This window comes from Armigeres subalbatus, chromosome 3 (genome assembly GCF_024139115.2).
Source record: "Armigeres subalbatus isolate Guangzhou_Male chromosome 3, GZ_Asu_2, whole genome shotgun sequence".
Classification (NCBI taxonomy): domain Eukaryota; kingdom Metazoa; phylum Arthropoda; class Insecta; order Diptera; family Culicidae; genus Armigeres; species Armigeres subalbatus.
The window spans coordinates 288,531,651-288,558,630 of NC_085141.1; the positions used below are offsets into that span (position 1 = coordinate 288,531,651).

The following is a 26,980-nucleotide window of genomic DNA, read 5'->3' on the forward strand; positions in this document are numbered from 1 at the left end:
AATCTCACAGTTCCTCATAATGATTTCCCATTTTCTATCCAACCTCTAACCCTCATAGATGTTCGACAAAATGAAAGTAGCATGCCCAAAGTACGACCACAAAATCCGCGCCATCGCGGGCGACTGCATGCTCCCGAACCTCGGTATCAGCCCATCCGATCGGGAAGTGCTGATCGAAAACGCAAACATCGTGTTCCACCTGGCCGCCACCGTGCGGTTCGACGAGAAAATGAAAACCGCCATGCAGATCAACGTCAAAGCCTGCCGGGACGTCCTCGACCTGTGCTACGAAATGAAACACCTCAAATCGATCATCTACGTGTCGACGGCGTACACCCAGTGCCCGCAGAAGGTGGTGGACGAGCGGTTCTACGAACCACCGATCGACTCGAAGAAGATGATCTCGCTGACGGATTGCGTCAGCGACAACATGATGGAAAACATCACACCCATGTGAGTATACTGATTATAGAGACAACTAGGAAACACCAATTTTCTAGGATCTCACAAGTCTCCAGAAGACGTCGGTAACTGATTTGGGGGAATTCACGGTGGAACAAAATCACGTCATGATTTCGCAGTTTGCTGCTAATTCGACTTAGATGGGGAGCAGTTGTTGATTTAGCCGGAAATCGCGAGTGGTGCCACGCTTTCTACGCACCTCATTATCTCAATTCCAATATACTGTTAGTATCAATCTCTTGATGGAAATGATTTTAGAAACAAGCTGTTTCGGTGGAAACATCATTCAAGTGGCGGTCCTTTCAACTTTCGCCACAAATTTATAATTGATCAACTTTTCCTAATTTAACTCAATTGGGAACTGACACGTTCGAAACAAGCTGAAATCAAAACCAAATTATAAATGCAGGTCTTCTCTATGATACAGAAAAATTCACACTATAGGATTTAATTTAATTTTTGTAACAGTTTTGCTAGTTGTAAGCGTAAAGAACATTTGGATTTGAACATTGACTGGGTTCATGCCTGCAGCATGTTCAGCTATGATAGGATCATGAAAAATGACTCCTTTTCGACGATAACTTCAGTTGATGCACGTGCAAAATAGCTTAGCATAACTTCAGTGGTTTTTTTGGATTAGAATATAAGCCTACCAAAAACACTGAAAACCACTGAAGAGAAATCTGCTCAAACCATCAAGCAACCATATTCCCCATCGTGGCATCATATTCTCAACAGTTCCTTTACAGCACCCTTGACAGTGGTGACGTTATCTCGGTGGATTTTGTGATTCCTTGTATGGCGAATGACAAACGAAAGTTTCGAAAACCGTACGAACAGGTCGTAAGGAGAAGGTCAAAACCGGTTAGTAGCAGGTTTTACAAATGCAATTTTTATTTTGTGACTGCAATTTTAGTTCCGAAAAAAAAAACTTATCCCACTTTTTAATGCGGTTTGTCGAGCTGGGCTTCGCCAGATGATCTTAAAGCTAATTTTGGGGATTCAATTCAAGCATTCGATTGATCACGCACGATATCCTCACAGATGGAATGGATGGAATAATATTAGTAATTACCTTTGCCTCCTTTTCTCTCTTGTAAATGTCAAGGTAATAATATTATCATCTCGCAACAATCGTTTGTCCCCAATCTGCAACGGAATAGGACAATGATCGTGTGCCGTGCATCCGGTTTATTGATGATGTTTTTGGTAAAAACAAATTAGTTGTTATTATTTGGACACAAACATAGCCATCTGTAGACATGATTTCAGTTTACTTATCAAATATATGAATAATCCCAGTTTGAAAAGTTCGTAACAAACATCTCATCATATTTGCAGATCAAAATGAATATTCCCATCCGCGCAATAACTAATCAGAATTTCTTGCTTATTTATGTTGTTTGCTAAAGGCAGTGAAATTGTTAACAACATGAGATAATTTCATTTGGACTTTGTTTTTCGGTGTGATCGATATGGAAATATTAACACAAGCCCAGGAGCATGGTCCTTAATTAGTCACAAGGTGCCATAAAATATCAAACAGAATTATATTATGTATACAGCGCCGTAGCGTGTGGTTGGCCAGGTTGTCCCATGCCAGGCCTCAGGAGGGCGCCGAAATCAAGAATGTCGCTATAGGAAATATGATTAAAAATTATTCTCAGATTCAATGGTTCAAAATGATTCAGATTCAAGCGATCAAACGATTTTCTCCATGTGCGGTTTATAAGAGTCTTCTCCATTCGGCTTTATGGAGGGTCCGCAAGTCATCTTCCACCTGATCGATCCACCTTCCCCGCTGCGCACCTCACCCTCTTGTGCCCGTCGGATCATTGTCAAGAATCATTTTAACCGATTTACTGTTCGACATTCTGGCTATGTGCCCAGCCTACCGCAGTCGTTCGATTTTCGCAGTGTGAACGATGGATGGTTCACCCAGCAGCTCATGCAACTCGTGGATCATTCGCCTCCTCCACGTACCGTCTGCCATCGCACCCCAGCGAACCTGCGCCGCGCCTGCCTACGGGCACGGAGGCGAATGCAGCGAGCACGCACAGAAGAGGAGCGTGTTGAACGACGGGTGGCGTTCGTGGCTGCTAGAGCCGCTCTAAAGACTGAGATTAGATCAAGCAAAAAAGTCTGCTTCGAGGGCCTGTGTCAAAGTGCCAACGCGAATCCATGGGGTGACGCCTATAGGATCGTAATGGCCAAGACACGTGGTAAGCATATGCGGTATGTATTTCCAAAATTTTCGTTTCAGGTGGTTCGAAACGAAATTCCGCGGAATTTATGCATGGCGAAATCTGATTTTTGGATTTCGTTTCGTAAAATTACAAAAATTTCGCTAGAAAAACCTAACTTTTAACGAAATTTAACGGAATTCCGCGGAATTTCGAAAGCAATTTAAACTTAAATCATGCTGCCTCGTACGGTCGTGTATTATCAAAAATTTTGCCTGCGCCGCTGAACAAAATCATAAAGTTCTATCCCATTTTTTTCAAAAGTGATCTGACTCCGGCTCAGAGTGTAAATGTATTTAGATATATGAATCAGATCAGTATGACTTTGTCAAAAAAGCAAAGCAGTGGTGCGGATTTCTAGGGCTCTTGTGAAGTCTTTTTAGAGCGCCTCTTTCACATTTATTTTGCGTTGGATTGATTTGAAACACGGTTTTATTTTTCGAGTTTTCAAAATAACTTCGTTTACAATAAATATTTAGTCGCTTACCAAGGAGGCTTCACTTGAATAAGCTTTTCAACTAATCAATGATTCCTTTTCCGTGGCGCTCACGAAGATGCAGAACATTCTTCGGTATCTTATAACAATGTGTGTCAAACTAATTTTCCCCTCCCAATAGCAGGTCATCGATCTTATTATCTATAAGATTGTGGGTTTCCGAGCCTCATATAAAAAAGTCGAATTTGGAAGGAAATGATAACCTTTTGGTGCAACTTTTTGTATGAGAAAGGAAAAAAGATTTCTTCATACCTGGCAAACTGCTGCCGTTAAAACTTTGCGATCAAATTTCTGAAATACATATCTTTGCGCATTTTAGAAAGATGCAGAGGATTATTCTAGTGAGTAGATGTATGCTAATATGTATGCTAATAAATGTATGGAAGACTAATGTGTTTTGTTGTTAGACGAGCTCGGTGGTCTAGTGGCTACCGCTTCTGCCTTATAAGCAGGAGGTCGTGGGTTCAATTCCAGGCTCGTCCCTTTCCTACTTTGTATTTCTATCTTAGTTCTTTCCGTGTTTCACGTTCTACCAAAACGATTCCTACTGTTATAACCTTCCACACAATCCCAAAACCTCCCGTGGCACCTATGAGAGGTCGTAGAGTTCTCTGCATCTTTCTTAAGTAGGTGTCCAACAAACTATCCTTCCCCTTCCTCAGCATTCGCAAGGACGTGGCCAGGACAGATCTCGACTATTGGAAAGTGCATTGCTCCCATCTAAGAGATATTGATTAGTCCCAAATCAATATCTGTGGTAACGGATGAAAAGTGATGCAACTCTCATACAATAGTCTTGACTTATACCACCTACGAATTTGTGCGAAATGCTCAATGCTAATGCTAATGCTAATGCTAAGACTAATGTGTTTTGTTGTTTTGTGTTGGTATTTTGTACCGGAAATTCCGAATTTCCGGAGCTTGTTCCATGGCCATCGAATGGTCAATTATACCCTACCAAGAAACTATGGTGTTTTCTAGATTATTCATGAGATTCTGAGAGGATTGAAGTGTCGGAAGTCTAATTTGTTTTTTCTAGATTTCTGGTTTTGAGTTAGCTCAATACCATAAAACCATGCTGATAAAACAAAATGAAGTATGCTTCAGCATAATCACATAATTCTTAAGTAAAATAAGGTTTTTAACAGAATTTGAATTCAAACACAAAAAATCCCACAATTTCTATATTCTTATATACCTATTGATATAAAACTAAACTGATATAAAATTGATCCCATTGAGGCCCATACTTCACGATGAATGGGGTATTACTTTATCGCCAATGATATATAAAAAGGAATTCGGCAATAACTCTATTGGTCGCAAAGAAGTTATTTGACTTTGAAAAAAATGAAATCAGAATTGCGTACATAATGTAAAACCAACTCAATAAAAATTCCGCGGAAAATAAATAAAATTTCGTTTCGTTTCGAAAAATTTCAAATTAATTGGACCTTGATTTCGTATCGTTTCGATGTCTCGGAAGTAAATGTATATTTCGTTTCGTTTCGAATCAACATAGACATTACAAATATCGATTCGTTTCGTTGAAAAAAAAAGTGTTATCGCATACCCTTAACACGTGGGGCGATGGGACAGAGCGGTCTCCAGAGATGCTGGAGAGGATCATCGCGGGTCTCTTCCCACGTCATGACCGAAGTCCCTGGCCTCACTTTGTCGAGCTGCCAGGGGCCAGGGTGGCCGACGAGGGAAGAGCAACTGTGGCGGAACTTGCGGGGATTGCACAGTCCCTTAGTGTAGGTAAGGCACCAGGACCGGATGGTATTCCGAACCTGGCGATCAAAGCGGCCTTTGCTGAGGCTTCCGAAATGTTCAGATCTGTCATGCAGAGATGCCTGAACGAGGGAGTCTTCCCTGAAGCATGGAAAAGGCAGAGCTTGGTCATATTGCCAAAGGCGGGAAAACCACCGGGGATCCGTCGGCATATAGACCAATATGCCTGCTTGATACGGCGGGGAAGGTGCTCGAGAAGATCATCCTCAACAGGTTGTTGATACTCGCGGAGGGTGCGGATGGTCTATCGAGTAACCAGTTTGGCTTCCGAAAGGGTAAGTCGACCGTAGACGCTATTTTGTCGGTTACCAAACTCGCGGAGATAGCTATCCAGCGTAAGAGGAGGGGAGTTCGCTATTGTGCAGTAGTGACTCTCGACGTGAGGAATGCATTCAATAGTGCCAGTTGGGCAGCTATTGCAAATCCGCTCCTGCGTCTTTGATTTCCCGAGTACCTGTACAAGCTTCTCGGAAGCTACACGGAGGCGGGGCGCAAGTGCGTTGACATAACCTCAGGGGTTCCGCGAGGTTCCATACTGGGTCCGGTGTTATGGAACGTCATGTACGACGGTGTCTTGAGGTTGAAGTTCCCGGTAGGCGTGGTAATCGTCGGCTTCGCTGACGATATTACGCTGGAGGTCTACGGCGAATCGATCGAAGAGGTGGAGTTGACTGCAGCCCACTCGATCGCAATTGTCGAGGAGTGGATGAGCTCCAAGAAGTTAGAACTGGCTCACCACAAGACTGAGGTGGTTGTTGTTGACAACCGAAAGACGGAGCAACAAGCGGTGATAAGGGCAGGCAACTGCGCGTCAACCGAAACGGTCCTTCGTTGAAGAACTGGAGACGCGTGCTGCAGATATTCCGGAAGGTGGCAGCGTGGAAGACCAATGGACCGCCATCAAGAATGCCTTCATCGCCACCAGCGAGAACAATCTGGGCGAACTACGCACCCAGAGAAAACAATGGATCACCGATGAGACCTGGAGGAAGATAGAGGAGCGAAGAGAAGCCAAAGCCGCGATAGAGCGATCGAAAACCAGAGGAGCCAAAGTCTTAGCCCGTCAACGATACACGGCTCTTGAGAAGGAAGTAAAACGCTCATGTCGACGGGACAAGCGAGCGTGGGCAGACTCTCTGGCCGACGAAGGAGAGAGAGCCGCCGCAACCGGGGACATTCGCCTCCTCTACGATATCTCACGACGCTTAAGCGGGGCGAAGATGAATGCAACGATGCCTGTGAAAGACGCGAATGATCAGTTATTGACCGACCCAACTGACCAGCTGAAACGCTGGTTCGAGCACTTCGAACAACTTTTTCAAGTGCCAACCAGGCCATCACCACCTCGGCATGATCTGCCTAGGATCCGACGTATAACACGTGTCAATACCGAAGCTCCATCACTGCTAGAGATTCAAACAGCCATCCAAAGCATGAAATCGAATAAATGCGGGTCGACCGCATATTAGCCGAGATGCTCAAAGCTGACCCCATGACATCCGCGCAACTACTGCATCATTTATTTCGTAATATCTGGGACACCGCGCAACTTTCCCGGTCGACTGGATGCAAGGTATCTTACTGAAGGTGCCCAACAGGGTGACCTGACTGTATGCGATAACTGGCGAGGCATTATGTTGCTGTGTACCGTTCTCAAAGTTCTGTCCAAAATTATCCTAGCCCGGATTCAGGAGAAGATCGATGCGACTCTCCGGCGGCAGCAAGCCGGATTCCGTGCCGGAAGATCCTGTGTGGACCATATTGTCACGCTCCGCATCATTTTGGAGCAGGTCAACGAATTCCAAGAGTCCCTTTACTTGGTATTCATTGACTACGAAAAAGCTTTCGACCGTCTCAATCACGAGAATATGTGGGGCGCCCTGAGACGCAAGGGGTTCCTGAGAAAATCATCAGCCTCATCGAAGCACAGTACGAGGCCTTTTCGTGTAGAGTGCTGCACAATGGGGTCCTGTCCGACCCTATCCGGGTCGTAGCTGGTGTGAGGCAAGGATGTATTCTATCACCGTTACTGTTCCTCATCGTAATCGATGAGATTCTGGTAGATGCGATTGACCGTGAACCAAACCGCGGGCTGTTATGGCAGCCTATAACCATGGAGCACCTAAACGACTTCGAATTGGCGGATGACGTTGCACTACTCGCGCAACGGCGCTCTGATATGCAGAGTAAGCTCAACGACCTTGCCGATCGCTCCTCCTCGGCAGGTTTAGTCATCAACGTCAACAAAACCAAATCGTTGGATGTAAACACGGTGACTCCTTCCAGTTTCACAGTAGCCGGGCAACCAGTGGAGAATGTTGAAAGCTTCCAATATCTTGGTAGCCAAATGGCGTCAGACGGCGGTACCAAGATCGACATAGGCGCACGGATCAAGAAAGCAAGGGCTGCCTTTGCGAGTTTAAGAAATATCTGGAAAAACAGGCAGATAAGTGAACGCACCAAAATACGAATTTTCAACTCTAATGTGAAATCTGTGCTGTTATACGCTAGCGAAACATGGTGTGTATCAGTGGAGAACACTCAACGGCTGCAGGTGTTCATTAACAGATGCCTGCGGTATATAATTCGGGCCTGGTGGCCTCACAACTGGATCTCAAACAACGAGCTCCACCGTCGTTGTCACCAGAGGCCGATAGCAACAGAAATTCAGGATCGGAAGTGGGGCTGGGTCGGCCACACTCTACGTAGGGGCGGAAACGAAATCTGTAAGCAAGCATTAGACTGGAACCCAGCGGGACATCGCAGCAGAGGCAGACCCAGAGGCTCATGGCGGCGAAGCCTCAATAAAGAAATAAAAGAAGTCGACCGAAATCTAACCTGGCAACAGGTTAAAGCGATAGCCGGGCATCGCTCAGGATGGAGATCTTTCAAGTCGGCCCTTTGCACCACCGGAGGTGTACAGGATCCATAAGTAAAAGTAAAAAACTGCGCGGTCACCTCTGAACGCTCCATCAAACTCTTGGGGGTAATGATCGACGATAAGCTCACCTTTGGTAGCCACGTCAATTACGCCTGCAAGCGTGCCTCCACAGCTATAGTGGCATTGTTGCTTCAGACAGTATCTACTCGGCCTCGCCCGAGTGTCCGGTGTGCGCAGGTTTAGAGGAAACGGCGGAACACGTGTTGTTTGTGTGCCCACGTTTTCGCACAATGCGTGACCACATGTTTGCCACATGTAGTCTGGACACTACCCCGGACAACCTAGTTCGGAGGATGTGTAAAGATGAAGTTGGCTGGAACGCCGTTTTATCGGCTATCGTCCAAATCGTCTCGGAGCTACACAGAAGCTGGCGCGTGGATTCGAGGAATGGCTAGTAAGGCGCAAATAAGAGGTGGTCCAAGGGTTCGGAGTAGGCTTTATGGCCGACTACCTGTGCTCAGTGCTCGAACTCGATCCTTTTATCGAACAAGTTTCCGCGCGAAGAACAACATGGTATCGTCGCTTTCGTCAACCGGGTGGGTTCCGTGGACGGAAAGGGGTCCTCGTCAAGGCTGGGATAGGCATAGGCTCTGCGTCGGCAAGTCCCTCTGTGTGTTGGCGAATTGGTCTTATCGCAGAGAGGTCAAGTTGGGGTGCCCGCGGCATCATCATTTTTGATACCAGCCGTGCAGAGGGAAGCAGGTGCGAAGTTGACCCTTCCCACCTTCCGAGGACATAGGGCGTGGAGGTGGTCCCTAACTCCGCACTTCCTGGACGTCCAACCCAGGATGTCTGTTGAGCAGATTCCTCCATTGCTTAGGAAGAAAAAAACACCATATATGGTACGCAACACTTTCCTTTCGAAAACTCCAAGTGCGCGTTGGTCCTCCACGAGCATCGTCCAGGTCTCGTGTCCGTAGAGGACTACCGGTATAATGAGCGTTTTGTAGATTGTCAGTTTGGTTCGGCGGCGAACTCTATTAGACTCTAACTCTAAGCGTCTTGCGGAGTCCAAAGTACGTACGATTTCCAGCCACTTCGGCAGTCATCAGTGAGCCCAAGTACACAAATTCTTCTACCACTTCGATTTCGTCACCACCGATGCAAACTCGAGGTGGGTGGTTCACATTGTCTTCTCTTGAACCTCTTCCTATTATGTACTTCGTCTTCGACGTGTTGATGACTAGTCCGATCCGCTTAGCTTCCCTCTCCAGTCTGATGTAGGCTTCCTCCATCTTCTCAAAGTTACGTGCCATGATATCTATGTCGTCGGCGAAGCCAAATAACTGGATGGACTTATTGAAAATTGTAATCCCTGCTCTTCGTATTACCCCTTCGAAAACGATGTTGAATAGCAGACACGAAAGATCATCACCTTGCCGTAACCCTCTGCGCGTTTCGAAGGGACTCGATAATGCCCCTGAAACTCTAACTACGCACATCACCAGATCCATCGTCGCTTTGATAAACCGTGTCACTTTATCCGGAAATCCGTGTTCGCGCATTAGCTGCCATAGCTGGTCCGGATCGATTGTATGCGGCTTTTAAGTCGATGAATAGATGATGGGCACGTTGTATTCGCTGCATTTTTGCAGTACTTGGCGAGCACCTGGTCCGTGGTGGAGCGTTCGCTCATAAAACCCGCCTGGTACTGCCCCACGAACTCCCTTGCAATTGGTGCTAGTCGACGGCATAAAATTTGGGAGAGTACCTTGTAGGCGGCGTTCAGCAACGTGATTGCGCGGTAGTTGCTACAGTCCAGGTTATCGCCCTTCCAAATCTTGGTAATGACCCAGTACAGCGCTCTAGCCAGTGCCTCACCACCGTGTTTAAAAAGCTCTCCTGGTAGTTGGTCAACGCTAGGGGCTTTGTTGTTCTTCAGCCGGCCAATCTCCTTCTGGATTTCCTGGAGATCCGGAGCCGTTAAATTATGTCCTGCACGCGTTCTCCCAGGTCCATCACCATACCGCCATCTTCGTCTGCCGCATCGCCATTCAGGTGTTCTTCGTAGTGCTACCGCCACCTTTGGATCACCTCACGCTCGTTCGTAAGAAGGTTCCCATTTATGTCCTTACACATATCAGGCAAAGGGACCATCATTCCTAACCCCTAATCCCAAGGCGTTAGGCGACCCTTGCCGAGGGGATGCATGGCCAGGGGGGTGAAATAATGAGCTAGGCCTTTAACGGAGCCTGTGGGGTACCTGGGCACCCTCCACAGTAATTGTCCCTTACCGCGTCATGCTGGGCTCTGGCATGGTGGATATCTTTTCCCGAGCAATTTGTGGGACCAAAATGGAAAAACAAGTCAATTATTCAATTAGTGGTAGTAGTGTAGGCGACAACCCCTTCGCAAGAGGTGGGTTGTTCAGGTCTCCGCCTAGGAGGCCAGAAGCAATAGTCGGCAGCTCGGTGCGCAGCGCCAGCGTGGGTCACTTAACCATCTCCCAGGCTACGCCGGTAGAGGTTATAAACGGCCCATGGCTTGTGAAGGCGATGAACCGCAAACGCGATGGGCTTTCGGTCTTCGAGGTGGCGACGGAACAGCTGGACGCCATCATCGACTTTGCGTCATCGAAGCATAATATCAGTAAGGACCTCAAGAGGAGCTTGCTGAAACTTCGAAAGTCGATGTTGGACGCCAAGCTGGAGAGGGCGGTCGGGACGGCCAAGTGTAAACCCGTGAAATCCGTGGAGTCGAGGTCTACCCAGACTGAGACCCAAGGATTTGCGGACTCGGGCAAGATCGAATCGACCGAGGGCGTGCCAGCGAAGACGGTGGTGCCAAAGTCTACCCAGACTGAGGCTCAAGTATTCGCGGGCACGTCGGGGGTGACTGCTCCAACGGAGCAGACACAAAAACGGGGAGGACAGTCTCCAGGGGATGAGCGCCCTGGGGGCTGCTCCAAAACGCGGAGGGTTACTACCCCGAACAAGGGTAGTGGGGCTGGGAAGCTGAACCCCGGCCAGGTACCTCCAAAACCGGGGGAGGAAGGACCTGGAAAGGTTCGTCCACCCAGGAAAGACGGTGGTAAGGGATTACGGCAGGCTGAGAGCTCTCAGCCGCACCAGACCAGGGAAATAGAGGGGGATGACGCCTCCTGGACCCTGGTCAAGAACAAGAGGAAACCGAAGACGTGAAGGGCCGAAAAGAAGGCCCAGGCGAATGAGGGTAGCAAGAAGTCTAGGGTAGGCGCCAATCGCTCCAGGGGCGATGCCCTAGTCATCAAAACGGACGAGGCTAAGTACTCGGACGTCTTGAAGGCGATGAGGAGTGACGTCAAGCTCGGTGAACTCGGCGCCGACGTACGTCGAATAAGACGTACCCGGATGGGCGAGATAATCCTCGAGCTGAAGCGAGGCGTCTCGCAAAAGGGCGCCGCCTACATTAAGTTGGCGGAGGAAGTCCTAGGCGAGACGGTCAAGGTGAGGGCACTCACGTCGGAGGTTAATCTATAGACCTGGACGAGATCACCGAAGTCGAAGAGCTCGTCATGGCACTGCGGCGACAGTGTGAAGTGTAGACGCCCACCGCAGCCGTTCGGCTACGAAAAGGTCCGGTAGGGACGCAGGTAGCATTGGTTCGGCTATCTGCAGCGGACGCCTCTTAGGTAGTCAAGTTAGGGAGCGTCAAAGTGGGATGGTCGGTATGCCCTGTGCGCATATACGAGCAACCCGAAGTTTGCTTCAAGTGCCTGGAACCGGGGCACAAGCAATGGGACTGCAAGGACCCTGAGAGAAGCAATCTCTGCCGACGCTGTGGATTGGAGGGACATAAGGCACAATGCTGCACGAACCCTCCCAATTGTTTGATTTGTTCCAGCAAAGCTGTGAACAGCAAGCACCCCATGGGGGGTTCGAAGTACCCGGCGTTTAAGCGTGCTGCAAAATCACAGTGCAGGTAACGCAGCTGGCTTGCTATGCCTCGCCCGAGTGTTTGGTGTGCGCAGGTTTAGAGGAAACGGCGGAACACGTGTTGTTCGTGTGCCCACGTTTTCGCGCAATGCGTGACCACATGCTTGCCACATGTGGTCTGGACGCTACCCCGGACAACCTAGTTCGGAGGATGTGTAAAGATGAAGTTGGCTGGAACGCCGTTTTATCGGCTATCGCCCAAATCGTCTCGGAGCTACACAGAAGGTGGCGCGTGGACTCGAGGAATGACTAGTTCAGGCGCAAATAAGAGGCGGTCCAAGGGTTCGGAGTCGGCTTCATGGGTCATACCGGTGCCCTGTGGTCGAACTCGATCCTTTCATCGAACAAGTGGCCGCGTGAAACATGGTATCGTCGCTTTCGCGGCGTTGGTCAACCGGGCGGGTTCCGAGCCCGAGGACGGAAAGGGGTCCTCGTCAAGGCTGGGGCAGGCGTAGGCACCGCGTCGGCAAGTCCCTCTGTGTGCTGGCGAATAGGCCCTATCGCAGAGAGGTCAATTTGGGGTGCACGCGGCATCATCATTCCTAATACCAGTCGTGCAGAGGGAAGCAGGCGCGAAGTCGACCCTTCCCACCTTCCGAGGACATAGGGCGTGGTAAGGCCACCTGGAAAGCCGGCAATGCGCTGGCACGATACCATGGTGTTCTTCTAAAAAAGCGAGTCATAATGTTCGGTGCTGCAAGGACACGCAGCTAACTTCGAGAGTGCGTTGTGCACTGGCTCCCCTTTGAAGCATTACTTTCTGGTTGTACCGAAGGGACTATGGGCTTGGCGGCAATGGAAACGGTTTAGCGGGTCGGGGATGTAGTCCTGCCTCCCTCGTATGCTGTTGGAGGTGGTCCCTAACCCCGCACTTCCTGAACAACCCAGGATGTCTGTTGATCAGATTCCCCCTCCATTGCTCAGGAAGAAAAAAAAACATCAGGCTGTGGCACGTGGCCCTTACGTGAACGGTCTCTTCACGGTCTCGATCTTTCTGCTGGCGCTGTTTCCTCCGGAAAATCGAGTTTTGTCTGTTCCGCACCCGTTTGTATCGTGCCTCGTTCGCCCTCGTGCGGTGTTGCAGCAATTTCGCCCATGCTGCATTATTCTCCTCAACTAACTGCTCACATTCGCCGTCATACCAGTCGTTTCTCTGATCCGGAGGCACATTACCTATTGCAGCGGTTGCGGTGCTTCCAATGCACAATGGGGAAATCCGATTCCAAAGGTGGAAAAAATTGATAACTTTCTTCACGAACAACTTACAGAAGAGATTAAGAGCTTATTCGAAAGATAATTTTGCAAAGAATTCAGTGAGTGCTGTTTCATGGACGTGGAACGCTTCTGTATGTAGTTATTGAGCTCGTTTTGCCCTAATGCCCCATATATCGCAAGTTTCCAAACTATTTGTCATTTTATCTTTAAGACATTGTTCTAAAATTGTGTTTATCTCTTCACTGTGGATCCACAGAAGGGCACTAAATATATTTTGTTGGTAAAAGTTGGAAAATTAAGGGATTTTGGGGTCAAATAAGTATCAAAGTGCATTTTATTTGCAATTTTCATGTATTCCGTAAAAAATAGTAATATTTACAGATAAGTGTTGATATTATTGTCTCAAAATGTTGAACAGATATTGACAAATGTTTGCCGAACAAAAATTAATGAAATAAATCGTTTCACAAATGTTTTATTTGGTTATTTATTGAGTAAAAAACGATTTTTAAAAACTTTTGAATAGCACCGATGCCAAACATTTCCAAACCATACCCGATAGCACAACTAGACAAGAATAGTCAAATGTTATGAGTCTTGATGTGATTATAGATAGGAGGTGATGGGAGATACTCTTTTTTCATTCCTTTTTGCCCAAATTCCCCTATGAGATAATATAGCTCAATGATTCTGAGCAAGGAAATGATGTAGTAATGTTAATTTAATTCATATTTTCCAATGATATAATGAAAATAACAATTAATCATATAATTCATTAAAAATATTGAATTATAGGGGAATTAGGGGCCATACAGGTCATTTAATGTAATTTTTTATACAAAATAGGATAACTTTTCTCACGAGCGACTCACAGATAAGATTAAGTGCTTATTCGAAAGCGAATTTTCCAAGAAGTTCATTGAGTGATAATTTTTTAGATATGCAACACTTCTGCATGTAGTTATTGAGCTGGTTTTGCCACAATGTCCCATACATCAAAAACTTTCATATTTTGGTACTTTCATCTTTTGAAAATTACATTGAAATTCTGTTTTCCTCTCCATTGTTGATGCATATATAAAACTATATATATTTTGTTGGAAAAAGTTGGAATTTTAAGGGATTTTGGGGTCAAATAATCATCAAACTGCATCTATGTGAATTTTTTATGTATTCTTTAAAAAATAATAATACCCAAGAAATCATTTGCACTATATTACGTCGAATGATCATTTAGGTTTAATATACGGTGATTTAAAAACTTGTAAGCATTGATGTAGCTCTACATTGATCAATTTTGGCGAAATCAACAGCCTATTGATTATTTACAGATAATAGTTTATATTATTGTCATAATTTTTTTTAACAGGAATGGATACCATAAAAAAATCCATATATCACATTAAAAATGTATTTTTAGGACATTTAGGGACAAATAAGTGAAAAAATTCATTAATTATGTATTTAAAAAAAAAGTTTCTGAGCCCTAAACCCTTGGATTTATTTTTCAATGCAATCTACGAATATTTGTTATTTTTATAGTATCATTGACAAATTATAATTGAATCAATGTTACTCCATCATTTCTTAACCCAGAATCATTGAGCTATATTATTTCATAAGGGGAATTTGGGTGAAACTTTATGAGAAAAGAATATTTCCTATTTATTCTGATCTATTATCACATCGACTAATATATTTACTCTTATCTAGTTGTGCAAACGGGTATGGTTTGGGAATGATTGGCATCGGCATTTTCAGAAGCATTTAAAAAATCGGGTTTTACCCAATAAATCACAAAACAAAACACTTGCGAAATGATTATCATTAGTGATTGTTTCGCAAACATTTATCAATGTTTGTAGAGCATTTTGCGAGAATAATAATATTTTTATTTTTATTTTTACAGACTACATGAAAAATTCACGTTAAGTGCAATTTAATACTTATTTGACCCCAAAATCCTTTAAATTTTCAACTTTTACCAACAAAGCATGTATAGTGCTTTTCTATGGATCTATAATGAAGAGGAGAACACATCTTTAGTACAATACTTGGGAGATAAAAGCACTAAAAATATAATAAACTGTGATGTATAGCATTGGGGCAAAACTAGCTTAATAACTACATACAGAAGTGTCTCACGTCTATAAAACATCTCTCACTGAATTTCTTGGAAAACTCCCTTTCGAATAAGCCCTTAATCTTCAATGTGCGTCGTCCGTGAAAAATGTTATACTATTTTGAATAAAAAATTACATTAAATTAGCTGTATGACCCGTAAATCCCCTATAATTCAATATTTTTAATGAATTATATGATTATTTGTTATTTTCATTATATCATTGGAAAATATGAATTAAATTAACATTACTACATCATTTCCTTGCTCAGAATCATTGAGCTATATTATCTCATAGGGGAATTTGGGCAAAAAGGTAAGAAAAAAGAGTATCTCCCATCACCTCCTATCTATAAACACATCAAGACTCATAACATTTGACTATTCTTGTCTAGTTGTGCTATCGGGTATGGTTTGGAAATGTTTGGCATCGGTGCTATTCAAAAGTTTTTAAAAATCGTTTTTTACTCAATAAATAACCAAATAAAACATTTGTGAAACGATTTATTTCATTAATTTTTGTTCGGCAAACATTTGTCAATATGTGTTCAACACTTTGAGACAATAATATCAACACTTATCTGTAAATATTACTATTTTTTACGGAATACATAAAAATTGCACATAAAATGCAATTTGATGCTTATTTGACCCCAAAATCCCTTTAAATTTCAACTTTTACTAACAAAACATATTTAGTGCCCTTCTGTGGATCCACAGTGAAGAGATAAACACAATTTTAGAACAATGTCTTAAAGATAAAATGACAAATAGTTTGGAAACTTGCGATATATGGGGCATTAGGGCAAAACGAGCTCGATAACTACATACAGTAGCGTTCCACGTCCATGAAACAGCACTCACTGAATTCTTTGCAAAATTCTCTTTCGAATAAGCTCTTGATCTCTTCTGTAAGTTGTTCGTGAAGAAAGTTATCAATTTTTTCCACCTTTGGAATCGGATTTCTCCATTGTGCAATGGCGGATCGAATATCTCTCCAGCCATCTTCAAGAGACGCTGCGCCTACCTGCTCTTCCGTTAGGAGTGCCACTTCCAGCTGCTATGCGTAGTCTTGGGCTAGTCTACCGTCTTGTAGCCGCCCAATGTTTAGCCACGGCGAACGTGTTGTACACCGTCGAGAGTTTGAGCGCAGATCATACTGCAATGAGTGGTCGGATTCAATATTCGTACTTGCGGTAAGTGCGGACGGATTGTATTTATTGTATTGATTCTGGTAAAAAATTGATAAAGACTACAACAATCATCACAAGTTATGAAACCGTATCGCAACCTGACGGTCAAAACTAAATACTAAAAGCAGCCCCCACAGACAAATCGCGAAAAAAAAAGTCTCGTTCTCGCTCATTTGTCTCGGGGAGAAAAGTGTTGAGAAGGCATCTTCGGCATGCTTCCTTCTGTAGCAATATCTATGGAATTTATCAGAGAGCCTATCAAATCCAGTCGTTGTTCTATCAGGTTGTGACAGATATATCTCACGATACGCTGCCTATTGTGAGATATGCAAAGGTGAGCCAATTTTATAATTTCTTTTGTCGGACTGTTAAAAAGTGTCATTGACATATTTGGGTTATAATTTCACTTAATTAAAGATTTAAAAAACATATATTCTAAAATGATATGGAAATGCTAATATCATCTTCCAAATTCGGACGTACATGTTCATGATAGCATTAGAGGCGAAAGTATAGAATTGATAGTTCCGTTAGGATACGGCAGGCATGAAGAATGTTTTTATAGAAGTCGATTTGAAAGCGAGCGGAGGGCAATATTTGTGATGGCATATATCGCACGACCTTCCTTCTGCCAAGCTCCCGTATGAAGGGGGAGGGAAGAATATCAGTGTGGAAGCTGATATATCTCCACTGGCAAAAGGAAGGTGGTTTGACTTGCTCATATGCCATCGCGTGCGGAAGGATTTGCTATCGACGAGTACTGTCTCCAAATTTCTAATATGACATCAGCATTTAGTCGAATAGGATTTTTATTGCACAGTTCTGTTTTCTCTTACCCTTGGTGGGGGCATCCATCAACTCAGCTGTTATTGGTCGACGGTACAGCAGCAGTGCCTTTCTCTGCTTTGTTCTCTCCGAGGCAGCCAAGTTGGTTGCGACGAGACGGACGCAATGAGAAAACAGAACTGTGCAATAAAAATCCTATTCGACTAAATGCTGATCTCATATTAGAAATTTTGAGACAGTACTCGTCGATAGCCAATCCTTCCGCACGCGATGGCATATGAGCAAGTCAAACCACCTTCCTTTTGCCAGTGGAGATATATCAGCTTCCACGCAGTATTCTTCCTCCCCTTCGGAGCTTGGCAGAAGGAAGGTCGTGCGATATATGCCATCACCTTATCCTAACGGAACTATCAATTCTATACTTTCGCCTCTAATGCTATCTTGAACATGTACGTCCGAATTTGGAAGATGATATTAGCATTTCCATATCATTGTAAATCGTTTAACTTCACGTAGAAGTATCACACACGAAATCATTAATTTAATATATTCTAAAATAAGTCAACCCAATATCTTGTTCTCTTTACAGCTTGCTGGACAAGTGGCCAAATACTTACACATTCACAAAAGCTATCGCCGAGGACGTAGTACGTCAGAACAGCAGGGGTATGCCGATAGGCATGTTCCGACCAGGCATTGGTAAGTACAGATTTTATCCAGCCAGAACCACAGCCCAAAGCCTAACCAGCCTGGGCCTAGTAATTACGCTCATTTTCCTTTAAATAAATGAAAACGGACGCAACCTTGTCGCAAGTGGCCCCTATGAACAGCATTATCTGCGCGAACAGCACAAAGTCCACCCAACCAACATGCGCCACCGCAACTGTTCGGATCATTAACCCTACCAACCAGTCAGGGGATCCTGTCTTACTCATACTCTCCACCCATTAGCTCGGTCTGTCGATTGCGGTAGATAGATCACCGCCGCCAGCGCCAGCTCATGCAAAGTGCTATTTCGAGAAACAAGTTTTCCTCCCTCTAAGCACACAACTTGGGAAATTCTTGTACACATTCAGAACAACTTTCGGTTTCCACAGATGGAAATTGTTCGCTGTACCGTACTGACGCAAACTACGGATACATCATTCAGTGGTGGACGTTGCTTAATTAACACCTCGTGTGCGATCTGTGGAAGCCGATCTGTCGATAGATCAAAATCATTTCTTGGCCGACATTTGCATCGGCACGGTAGATACGGTACGTGCCGGTTGTTGGATGTCGTTCGGTGATCTTTCATGCTGGCTCGGTATGGCAACCGGGCAATCATCTCGAAAAAACAAACCGGCACATTCAAATTCAGTCAAACCAGTTCGTCAATATAGTAGAAGAATTTGCAATTCACGTAATCGATTTTTTTTTCTTCGTGTGTCGAAACTCGAATAGCACACATGCATTCATTATAATAGATATGGAAGACCTTTCTCTGGGCGATCGTAAATACTTATGACCAAAATAGATTTGTTTTCCATTTGCATATAACATTTTCTCTAGGATTTGAACCAGAGATCAACTAATCATTAAAACTTTGTGTTATGACATGAGTGATAGTTGAGTGTCCATAACTCAAAGCCGTTTATGAATAAATCAATTCATGGCGAACGACAGTTTCCGTAAATATGCCAAAACGACTGCATAGCAATATTTCAGCAGGATGTCCAGGTCATCGTACCCTTCCAACTTCCGCGTGTTTCTCGCTATTTTGCATAAATTTGGTTTAACATAAATTCGAATCAAAATTGGGAGGCTGAAGATTCGGATCATCTTCCGCAATCATCCAATGCATCTGAAGGTGATGAGCAACACGAGCCTAGCTTCGATATTTTGCCTTTAGCAAAACCAGCTTTCATATTCATATTTAGCACTGATGGTGATACTTTAACCTAACCCAATGTACGGGAGGCAACCACTTTTCAGGGTTATGGAAAACTAATGAAGCTGCTACCATATCCTAATGCAAATGTCTACAAATCATGATTACCATGCACTTTCAGCGAAACCGCCTCTTTTACTCAACTTGACCGATTTTGCCGCCACAGCCGCAACCGCAGCCAGTCAGAGCGATCAGCAGAGTACGAAAATGCCCAAGCAACGATTTCTCCTTCGGATAGTTACGTTACATAATGAGTTCACGCTCCTTCAGCATTCCGCGCCGGCCAACATCACTCGGTGTCGTATCGTTCCCCATTTGTCAGTGCGCGTCGTCGTCCGTCGCAATTAAAACCAACAACGTGGTCAGTCGAATTGATATTGAGCCACATGGGGGCACCCGTGCCCCAAACCGGGCGGCAAACGGTTTATTTTTGCTAATCATGTGTAAATATTGTGGAAACCGCACACACACACATACATGAGCTGCACACATACACACGAGGGTCGGCGAGGTGAGCTGAGATAGGCAACAAAAAATACACTAACCACCTTTTCACACAAACCCGCCAAACAATTTCAACTGTTTCGTTACCGCGTGGTTGCGTCGCCAACGTCGTCGTCGACAGCGCTCGTAGATCTTCAAGGTCAGTTTTGCGGTAAATCTGCGAATATGGTCAAAGAAATCAAATCAAGGCCAAACTGACAAGCGAGCTCTCTCTGCGGCACGGTGCGTGTGTGTAATTATGTCATCCCGTGAGTGAGTGGTCCAAAGAGGGGCACGCCAAGCGGGTTTGTTTTTAGGGGATTCCTTATACTGACGTCTTACGCATATTTGTCCCATGTTTGCTTAACTATGTACATGAGACTTTTATGCATTTAACGGCAGTATAGTCCTATAAAAGAAAACCGAAACGGCGTAGAAGTTATCCTTTCGGTAACACTTTTTGCAAGGCAAGTGATTTTATGTTTGGCTTCAATCTAATTGATCAAGAAGAATGATACAAATCTCGATATATTTTTCAGCATTAGAATTCTTAATAGTCAAGTTGATAGTCAATGGGTGGCATCGCAATTAATCTTCCACCTGATCAATTCACCTATGCGCACCTCGCATCACAATCCAGTCCAAATCCTATCCAGTCTAAATCCTATCCAGTCTAAATCCTATCCAGTCTAAATCCTATCCAGTCTAAATCCAATCCAAATTCACTTAATTCCAATTCAAATCTATTTCAAATCCAATCCAAATCAAACCCAAATAAATCCAAAAACAAACAAAATAAAATCCAATTCGAATCCAATCGAAATACAATTCACATCTAATTCACATAAAATACAAATCCAATCCAAATTGAGTCCAAGTCCAATCCAAACCTAATTCAAATCCTAAATCAATCAAATTATAATCCAACTCTATCCAAATCAAATCAAATCCAATCCAATTCTTATCTAAATCCATACCAAATCCAACCCAAACCTAATTAAAATCAAATCCAAATCCAATTTTAATTCAATCCACATTTGAATCAAACCCAATCCGCATCAATGCCAAGTAGTATCGAAATCAAATCCAAATTCAATACAAATCCAATCCAAATAAAATCCAAAAACAATCCAAACCCAAAGGAAATCTAATACAAACCTAAACCAAATCAAAATCCGAATCCAATCCTAATCTCATTTAAATACAAGCCAAAACCATTACAAATCCAATCCAAATCCTACCCAAATCTAATCAAAATCAAATCCAAATTTAATCCGAATCCATTTCAAATTTAATCCAAATCCAATTCAATACAAGCCAAATCAAATGCAATCCAATCGAAATCCAACACAAATCTATTCCAAATCCAATCCAAACCTTATTCATATTTAAAATCAATCAAATTCCAATCCAAACCTAACTAAAATCCAATCCAAATCCAATTTAAATAAATTCCAAATTCGAATCAAATCCAATCCGCATCAAAGCCAAGTCCTATCCAAATCTAATCAAAATCTAATCCAAATTCAAATCCAAAAACAATCCAAATGTAATCCCTATACAAACCTAAACCAAATCCAATTCAAATCCATTCCGAATACAAATCTTATTTAAATACAATCCAAAACCATATAATTCCGATCCAAATCCTACCCAAATCTAACCCAAATCCATTTCAAATTTAATTCACATATAATCCAATCCAAATTTAATCGAAAACCGCAAAAAAAATCAAATCCAATTCTTATCTTAATCCAACCTGAATCGAAAGGCAGATTTGTCCTACACAGTTGGCAAAAAATCTGCACTTTTATTTTCAAAATTTTAAACAATTTAATGAAATCCATTCAGTGAGTGCTTCTAATAGATGGATGACACGCCGGTAGTTTTGTTGTGCGCGTGCTCGTGTGGCTCCGGTGTACACCATATTGACAGATCGGACTGACATTTGGAAAACTCAATGAATTTTATTTAATTGTTAAATTTTTTGAAAAATTTGAAGCGCAGATTTTTTCTAACTTATAGGACAACTATGTCCAACGGAAATATAAAACATACGAATCAAATTCAATCTCCATCCAAACAAATCCTACCCAAATCTAATCCAAATCCATAGCCAACAACCCCAAAAGAAATTCTATCCAAACCTAACCTAGATCCAATCTAAATCCAATCCAAATTCAATTTAAATCCATTCCGCATCCCAATGCAAACTTAATTCCAATGCAATCCAAATCCAATACAATTCCAATTCAATTTCAAACCAAATCCTACTAAATATAATCCTACTCAATCCAATTCAATCCAAACCCAATCCAAATACAAATCCAAACCCAAATCTAATCCAATCAAATACCTATCCAAATCCGTCCAATCTAATTGAATTGAATTGAAATCCATCTCAAATCCAATCTAAATACGATCCACATCAGGGTTCTTTGGTTAGCCTTGCGAGCAAAGGCTTAGGATTGCCAGTTCGTTGAGTGTGAGTTCGATTCTCGGTCCGGTCTCAGGTGTTTTCGGATGGGAAACATCTTCGACTCCCGACAATTAATACCTGAAGAAATTCTAATAAAATTAATATAAAGTTGAAAAGTAGGCCATGTTCAACTTGGAATATAGAGACATAGAAGAAAAAGTAGAAGAACGATCCACATCCAAATCAAAACCAATGCACATCCAAGCCAAGTCCTATACAAATCTAATCCAAATCCAAAACCAATTCAAACCAAAAGGAAATCCATTCCAAACCCAATCCAAATTAATTTTAAACACAAGTCCAACACAATCCCAAACCAAAACCAATAAAAATCGAATTAAAATTCAATTCAAATCGATTCCAAATCCCATCTAAATTTGATCCAAAGCAAAATCCAAAACCAATCAAAATCTAACCCAAATCCAATCCAAATCTAATTCACATCTAATCCAAATCAAATCCAAATTCAAATCCATTCAAAACTCAATGGGCAATTCAAATCCAAATGCAATCCAAATCCACTTTAAATCCTATCCAAATCCAATCCCGATCCATTCTAAATCGAATCCAATTCCAGACCAATCCAATTCGAGTTCCATTCAATCCAAACCCAATCGATGTCTTATCCAAATCTAATCCAAATTCGATCCCACTATTCCAACTCCACTTCAAACCATATTCAATTAAAATCCATTCCAAATCCAATAATAAGGCAATAAAATCCAAATCAAATCAAATCCAATCCAAATCAAAATTCAAAACCAATCCAAACCCAATCTCAAACCAATCGAAATCCAATCCAAATTCGATCCAAACCCATTTCATATCCATTCCAAACCTAATCCATATCTAATCATAATGCAATCCAAATCCAATCAAAATTTAATTCAAGTCTAATTCAATCAAAATCCAAATTAATTCCAAACTCAATCCAATCCAAATCCAATTTAAATCCATTTCAAACTCAATCCAAAACTAATTTAATTACATTCCAAATCCAACACAATTCCAAAGTAAACCTCTTTAAAATCGAATTAATATCCTATCCAAGTCTATTCCAAATTCAATCTAAATTTGATCCAAAGCAAAATCCAAATCCAACTCAAATCCAAATGGGGAAGGGTCGTTTGCCCGAAACTCATTCGGCCGAAAGCCACTAGGACGAACAAATTATTAGGCCGAAACCCATCTGGCCGAAAGGGTCGTTTGGCCGAATGGGTCATTTAGCCGAAAACGTCAATTGGCCGAAAGGGTCGTTTGGCCGAAAGGGTCATTAGGTCGAAAAAATCGTTTGGCCGAAAGGGTCATTTGGCTGAAAGGGTCGTTCGACCGAAAGGGTCATTAGACCGAAAGAGTCATTTTGCCGAACCGTTCATTTGGCCGAAAGGGTCATTTGTCCGAAAGGGTCATTTGTCCGAAATGGTTATTTGGCCGAAAGGGTAATTTGGCCGAAAGGGTAATTTGGCCGAAAGGGTAATTTGGCCGAAATGGTCATTTGGTCGAATAAGTCATTTGGCCGAATAGGTCATTTGAAAAGTGATAAATCGTTTGCCCGTTGGTCGTTTGCCCGAAACTCATTCGGCCGAAAGCCACTAGGACAAACAAATTATTAGCCCGAAACCCATCTGGCCGAAAGGGTCGTTTGGCCGAACGGGTCATTTAGATGAAAACGTCAATTGGCCGAAAGGGTCATTAGGTCGAAAAAATCGTTTGGCCGAAAGGGTCATTTGGCTGAAAGGGTCGTTTGGCCGAAAGGATCATTATACTGAAAGGGTCATTTGGCCGGAAGGGTCATTTTGCCGAAAGCGTCATTTGGCCGAAACGTTCATTTGGCCGAAAGGGTCATTTGGCCTAAAGGGTAATTTGGCCGAAAAGGTAATTTGGCCGAAAAGGTAATTTGGCCGAAAGGGTAATTTGGCCGAAATGGTCATTTGGTCGAATAAGACATTTGGCCTAGAGTGAGAAAAGAAACGTCTCACTTCTCACGCTTTATTTTTCTCTTGTCACTGTAAAAAGTGAGAAGCACGAAATGAGTAATGAGACGTCTCACTACTCACTTCGCACTACTCACTTTTCACAATGTGAAGTTAGAAATAAGGAGTGAGAAGTGTGATGTCTCACTTCTCACTCCTCATTTCTCACTTCTCGCTGTAAAAAGTGAATAGTGCGACGTGAGTAGTGAGACGTCTCATTTTCGGCCGAATGGGTTTCGGCCAAATAAGCCTTTCACATCCAATCCGAATCAAATACAAATTCATTCCAAATTCACTTCAATCCAAATTCAAATCCACTTCAAATCCAATCCAAATCCAAGCCAAATCCAATCTAGATCCATCAAATCCAATCAAATCCATCCAAATCCAGATTATTCCAACTAAAATTCCATCCAAGTGAAGTCCAATCCAAATCCAACCCACATTCAATCCACATTTGTCCAACTGCTTCTCAAACCCAATACAAACCATATTCAAATAAAATCCATTCCAAATCCAATCCAATCCTAATGAAATAAAATCCAAACCAAATCAAATCCAATCCTAATGAAATAAAATCCAAACCAAATCAAATCCAATCCAAATCAAAATTCAAAACCAATGGAAATTCAATCCAAACCCATTTCATACCCATTCCAAACCCAATCCATATCTCAACCAAATGCAATCCATATCCAATACAAATCCAATCGTAATTTAATTTAAGTTGGACAAAATCCAAATTAAATCCAAATTCAATCCAAATCTAATCTAATCCAAATTTAATCCAAATCCATTCCAAATTTAACCCAAATCCAATCCAATTCCAATATCAAAAACAATCTGAATCCAAACCAAAATCAATCCAACTCCAATCCTGTCCCAATCAGAATAGAAAAACAAATTTATATCATATTGTGTTACTGAGTTCAACAGTTTTTCTAACATAGGCTGTTATAAACTTGGTTCAGGATGTTGTTAAAGTAACTAAATTTTCTAACAAAACAATGAAACATAACTAATTCTGTTATAATTTTGTTAAGAAAAAATGTGATAATAATTTATCATAACTCGATTATATCAACGGTTGTTATAAATAACTGATGTTGTTACAATCATGTTATAATCTAGCCCGACTAGAAGAGCATAACAAAATTTGAATTTATTAATAAATTATTCTCAGTAGCCATTATCTTTCAAATGTTGTAACAGGATTATATCATAATATGATTTGAAAAATGCTTAACAGCGAATTGCCCAACAGTAGCCAATTAAAATAGATGTAGCAAAGTCTGCCAGCCAAAGATACCACAACGCTGATATAATTTGAGAAGGTTGCCTTATTTGTAATGTTGTTAATTTCATGTGCTCGAAAAATATTCAAACAAAAACAAAAAATTATGATTGTTGATCACAATCTGGAGACTTATCACGACCTGTAAAAATTCCAACTGCACAGAAACAATATATTTTGTATCTTATTCTGTTATAAATTTCTAACAAAATATGTTATTTTTATGATAAAATTGTAACAAAATTTGATAGTTTTTTGTTTCCAGTAGTGTAGTTTTTGATAGAAATTTAGATATTTTAACAACATCCTGCACCATGTTTCTAACAAATTTTGTTATAAAAATTTAGTATAACATAATAACATAGGATGATATAATTTTGATATGACCTTCTAGTCGGGAGTCCAATTCCAATCCATTACAAATCCAATTCAAATGATTTAGTGTCATTTGTCTGAATTCTATTTGGTTGTTTGGCCGAATAGTAGAAATTTGTTTCCTTATTGAGTGTTGGAAGTGAGCAGTGAGTAATAAGAAGCAAGATGTTCGAAATAAACAGTGAGTAGCGAGAAGTGAGAACTGGGTAGTGTGAAATAAGAATAACCTTTTGCTTGAAGTGACAAGCGAGACTTGATAAGTGAGGATTGAATGATAAAAGAAGTAGGAATAAAGGATGAAGAAGAAAGGAAGAAGAAGAAAGAAAGAAGAACAAAGAATGAATAAAAAGAAAGAAGAATGAATAAGTACGAAAAAACACAAGAAGGAAGAGAGTGAGGGAAGAAAATAGAATTAAGGAAGAAGGGAAAATAGAGAAAGAAGGAAGAAAGACTAATGAAAAGATATGATGGAAGGAGAAAGAAAGAAAAAGAAAAATTGAAATGGGAAGATGGAAAAAGGAAGAAGAAAGAAGGAAGAATCAGGAAGCAAAAAGGAAGACACAAAAAGGAAAATGAAGCATAAAGAAAGAGGGAAGCGGGAAGAACAAAGAAAAAACAGCTAGACAGAAAAAGGATAGAGCAAAGAAGAAGCTAAAAGAAAGAAAAAAGAAGGAAGAAACACGAAGGAAAAAAATAGGGATTTTTTCTCACTTATTTTCGATTTTTTATTTCTCACTTCTCACTTCTTTCTTCTCACAGCTAACTATACTGCCGTTCTACGCATAATTGTCCCATGTTACCTTTGATGAAAAAAAAACAAAGTCAAGTCAATTTGTCCCACTAAATTTAAGAATCGATTGGATCTTAAAATTTAACAAATATTTTTGGGATGTTATGATCGTAGGGAAGACTTTTCCAGGACATAAAACGAATTACTACTTATTTAAACGGTTTTCAGTCTCTATCATCATCAAACAACAACTTCATTTTTTCGGTGGGACAAATTGACTTGAGTTTGAGATTTTTCATCAAAGGTAACATGGACACTTATCGTAGAACGGCAGTATGTTTCCTAATTTCATTGCTCACATTTCTTTTCTCACTCGCAATATGAAGAAAACACTTCTCACACAAATGTTCTATTCGGCCAAATGACATATTCGGTCAAATGACATGTTGGCGACATTGACAAATGACCTATTCGAGCATGTGACCTTGCGGAAATGCTTCCGCCCTTTTGGTATCCTCACCGACGGTATCAACCAAACGGCCCGGATTCC

General features: G+C 42.1%; 1 protein-coding gene across 2 annotated transcripts in view; it reads left to right on the top strand.

Moving 5' to 3' along the window:
* Positions 1 to 17,963, top strand: part of LOC134220212 (fatty acyl-CoA reductase wat-like) — a 125,088-nt gene extending 107,125 nt beyond the window's left edge. For both annotated transcript variants that reach the window (XM_062699208.1, XM_062699207.1), the window contains exons 4-5: positions 59 to 453; positions 17,756 to 17,963. In XM_062699208.1, coding sequence (XP_062555192.1) covers positions 59 to 453; positions 17,756 to 17,948 — 588 coding nt within the window. In that variant the 3' untranslated portion in view covers positions 17,949 to 17,963. The remainder of the gene's footprint in view (positions 1 to 58; positions 454 to 17,755) is intronic.
* Positions 17,964 to 26,980: the final 9,017 nt, after the last annotated feature.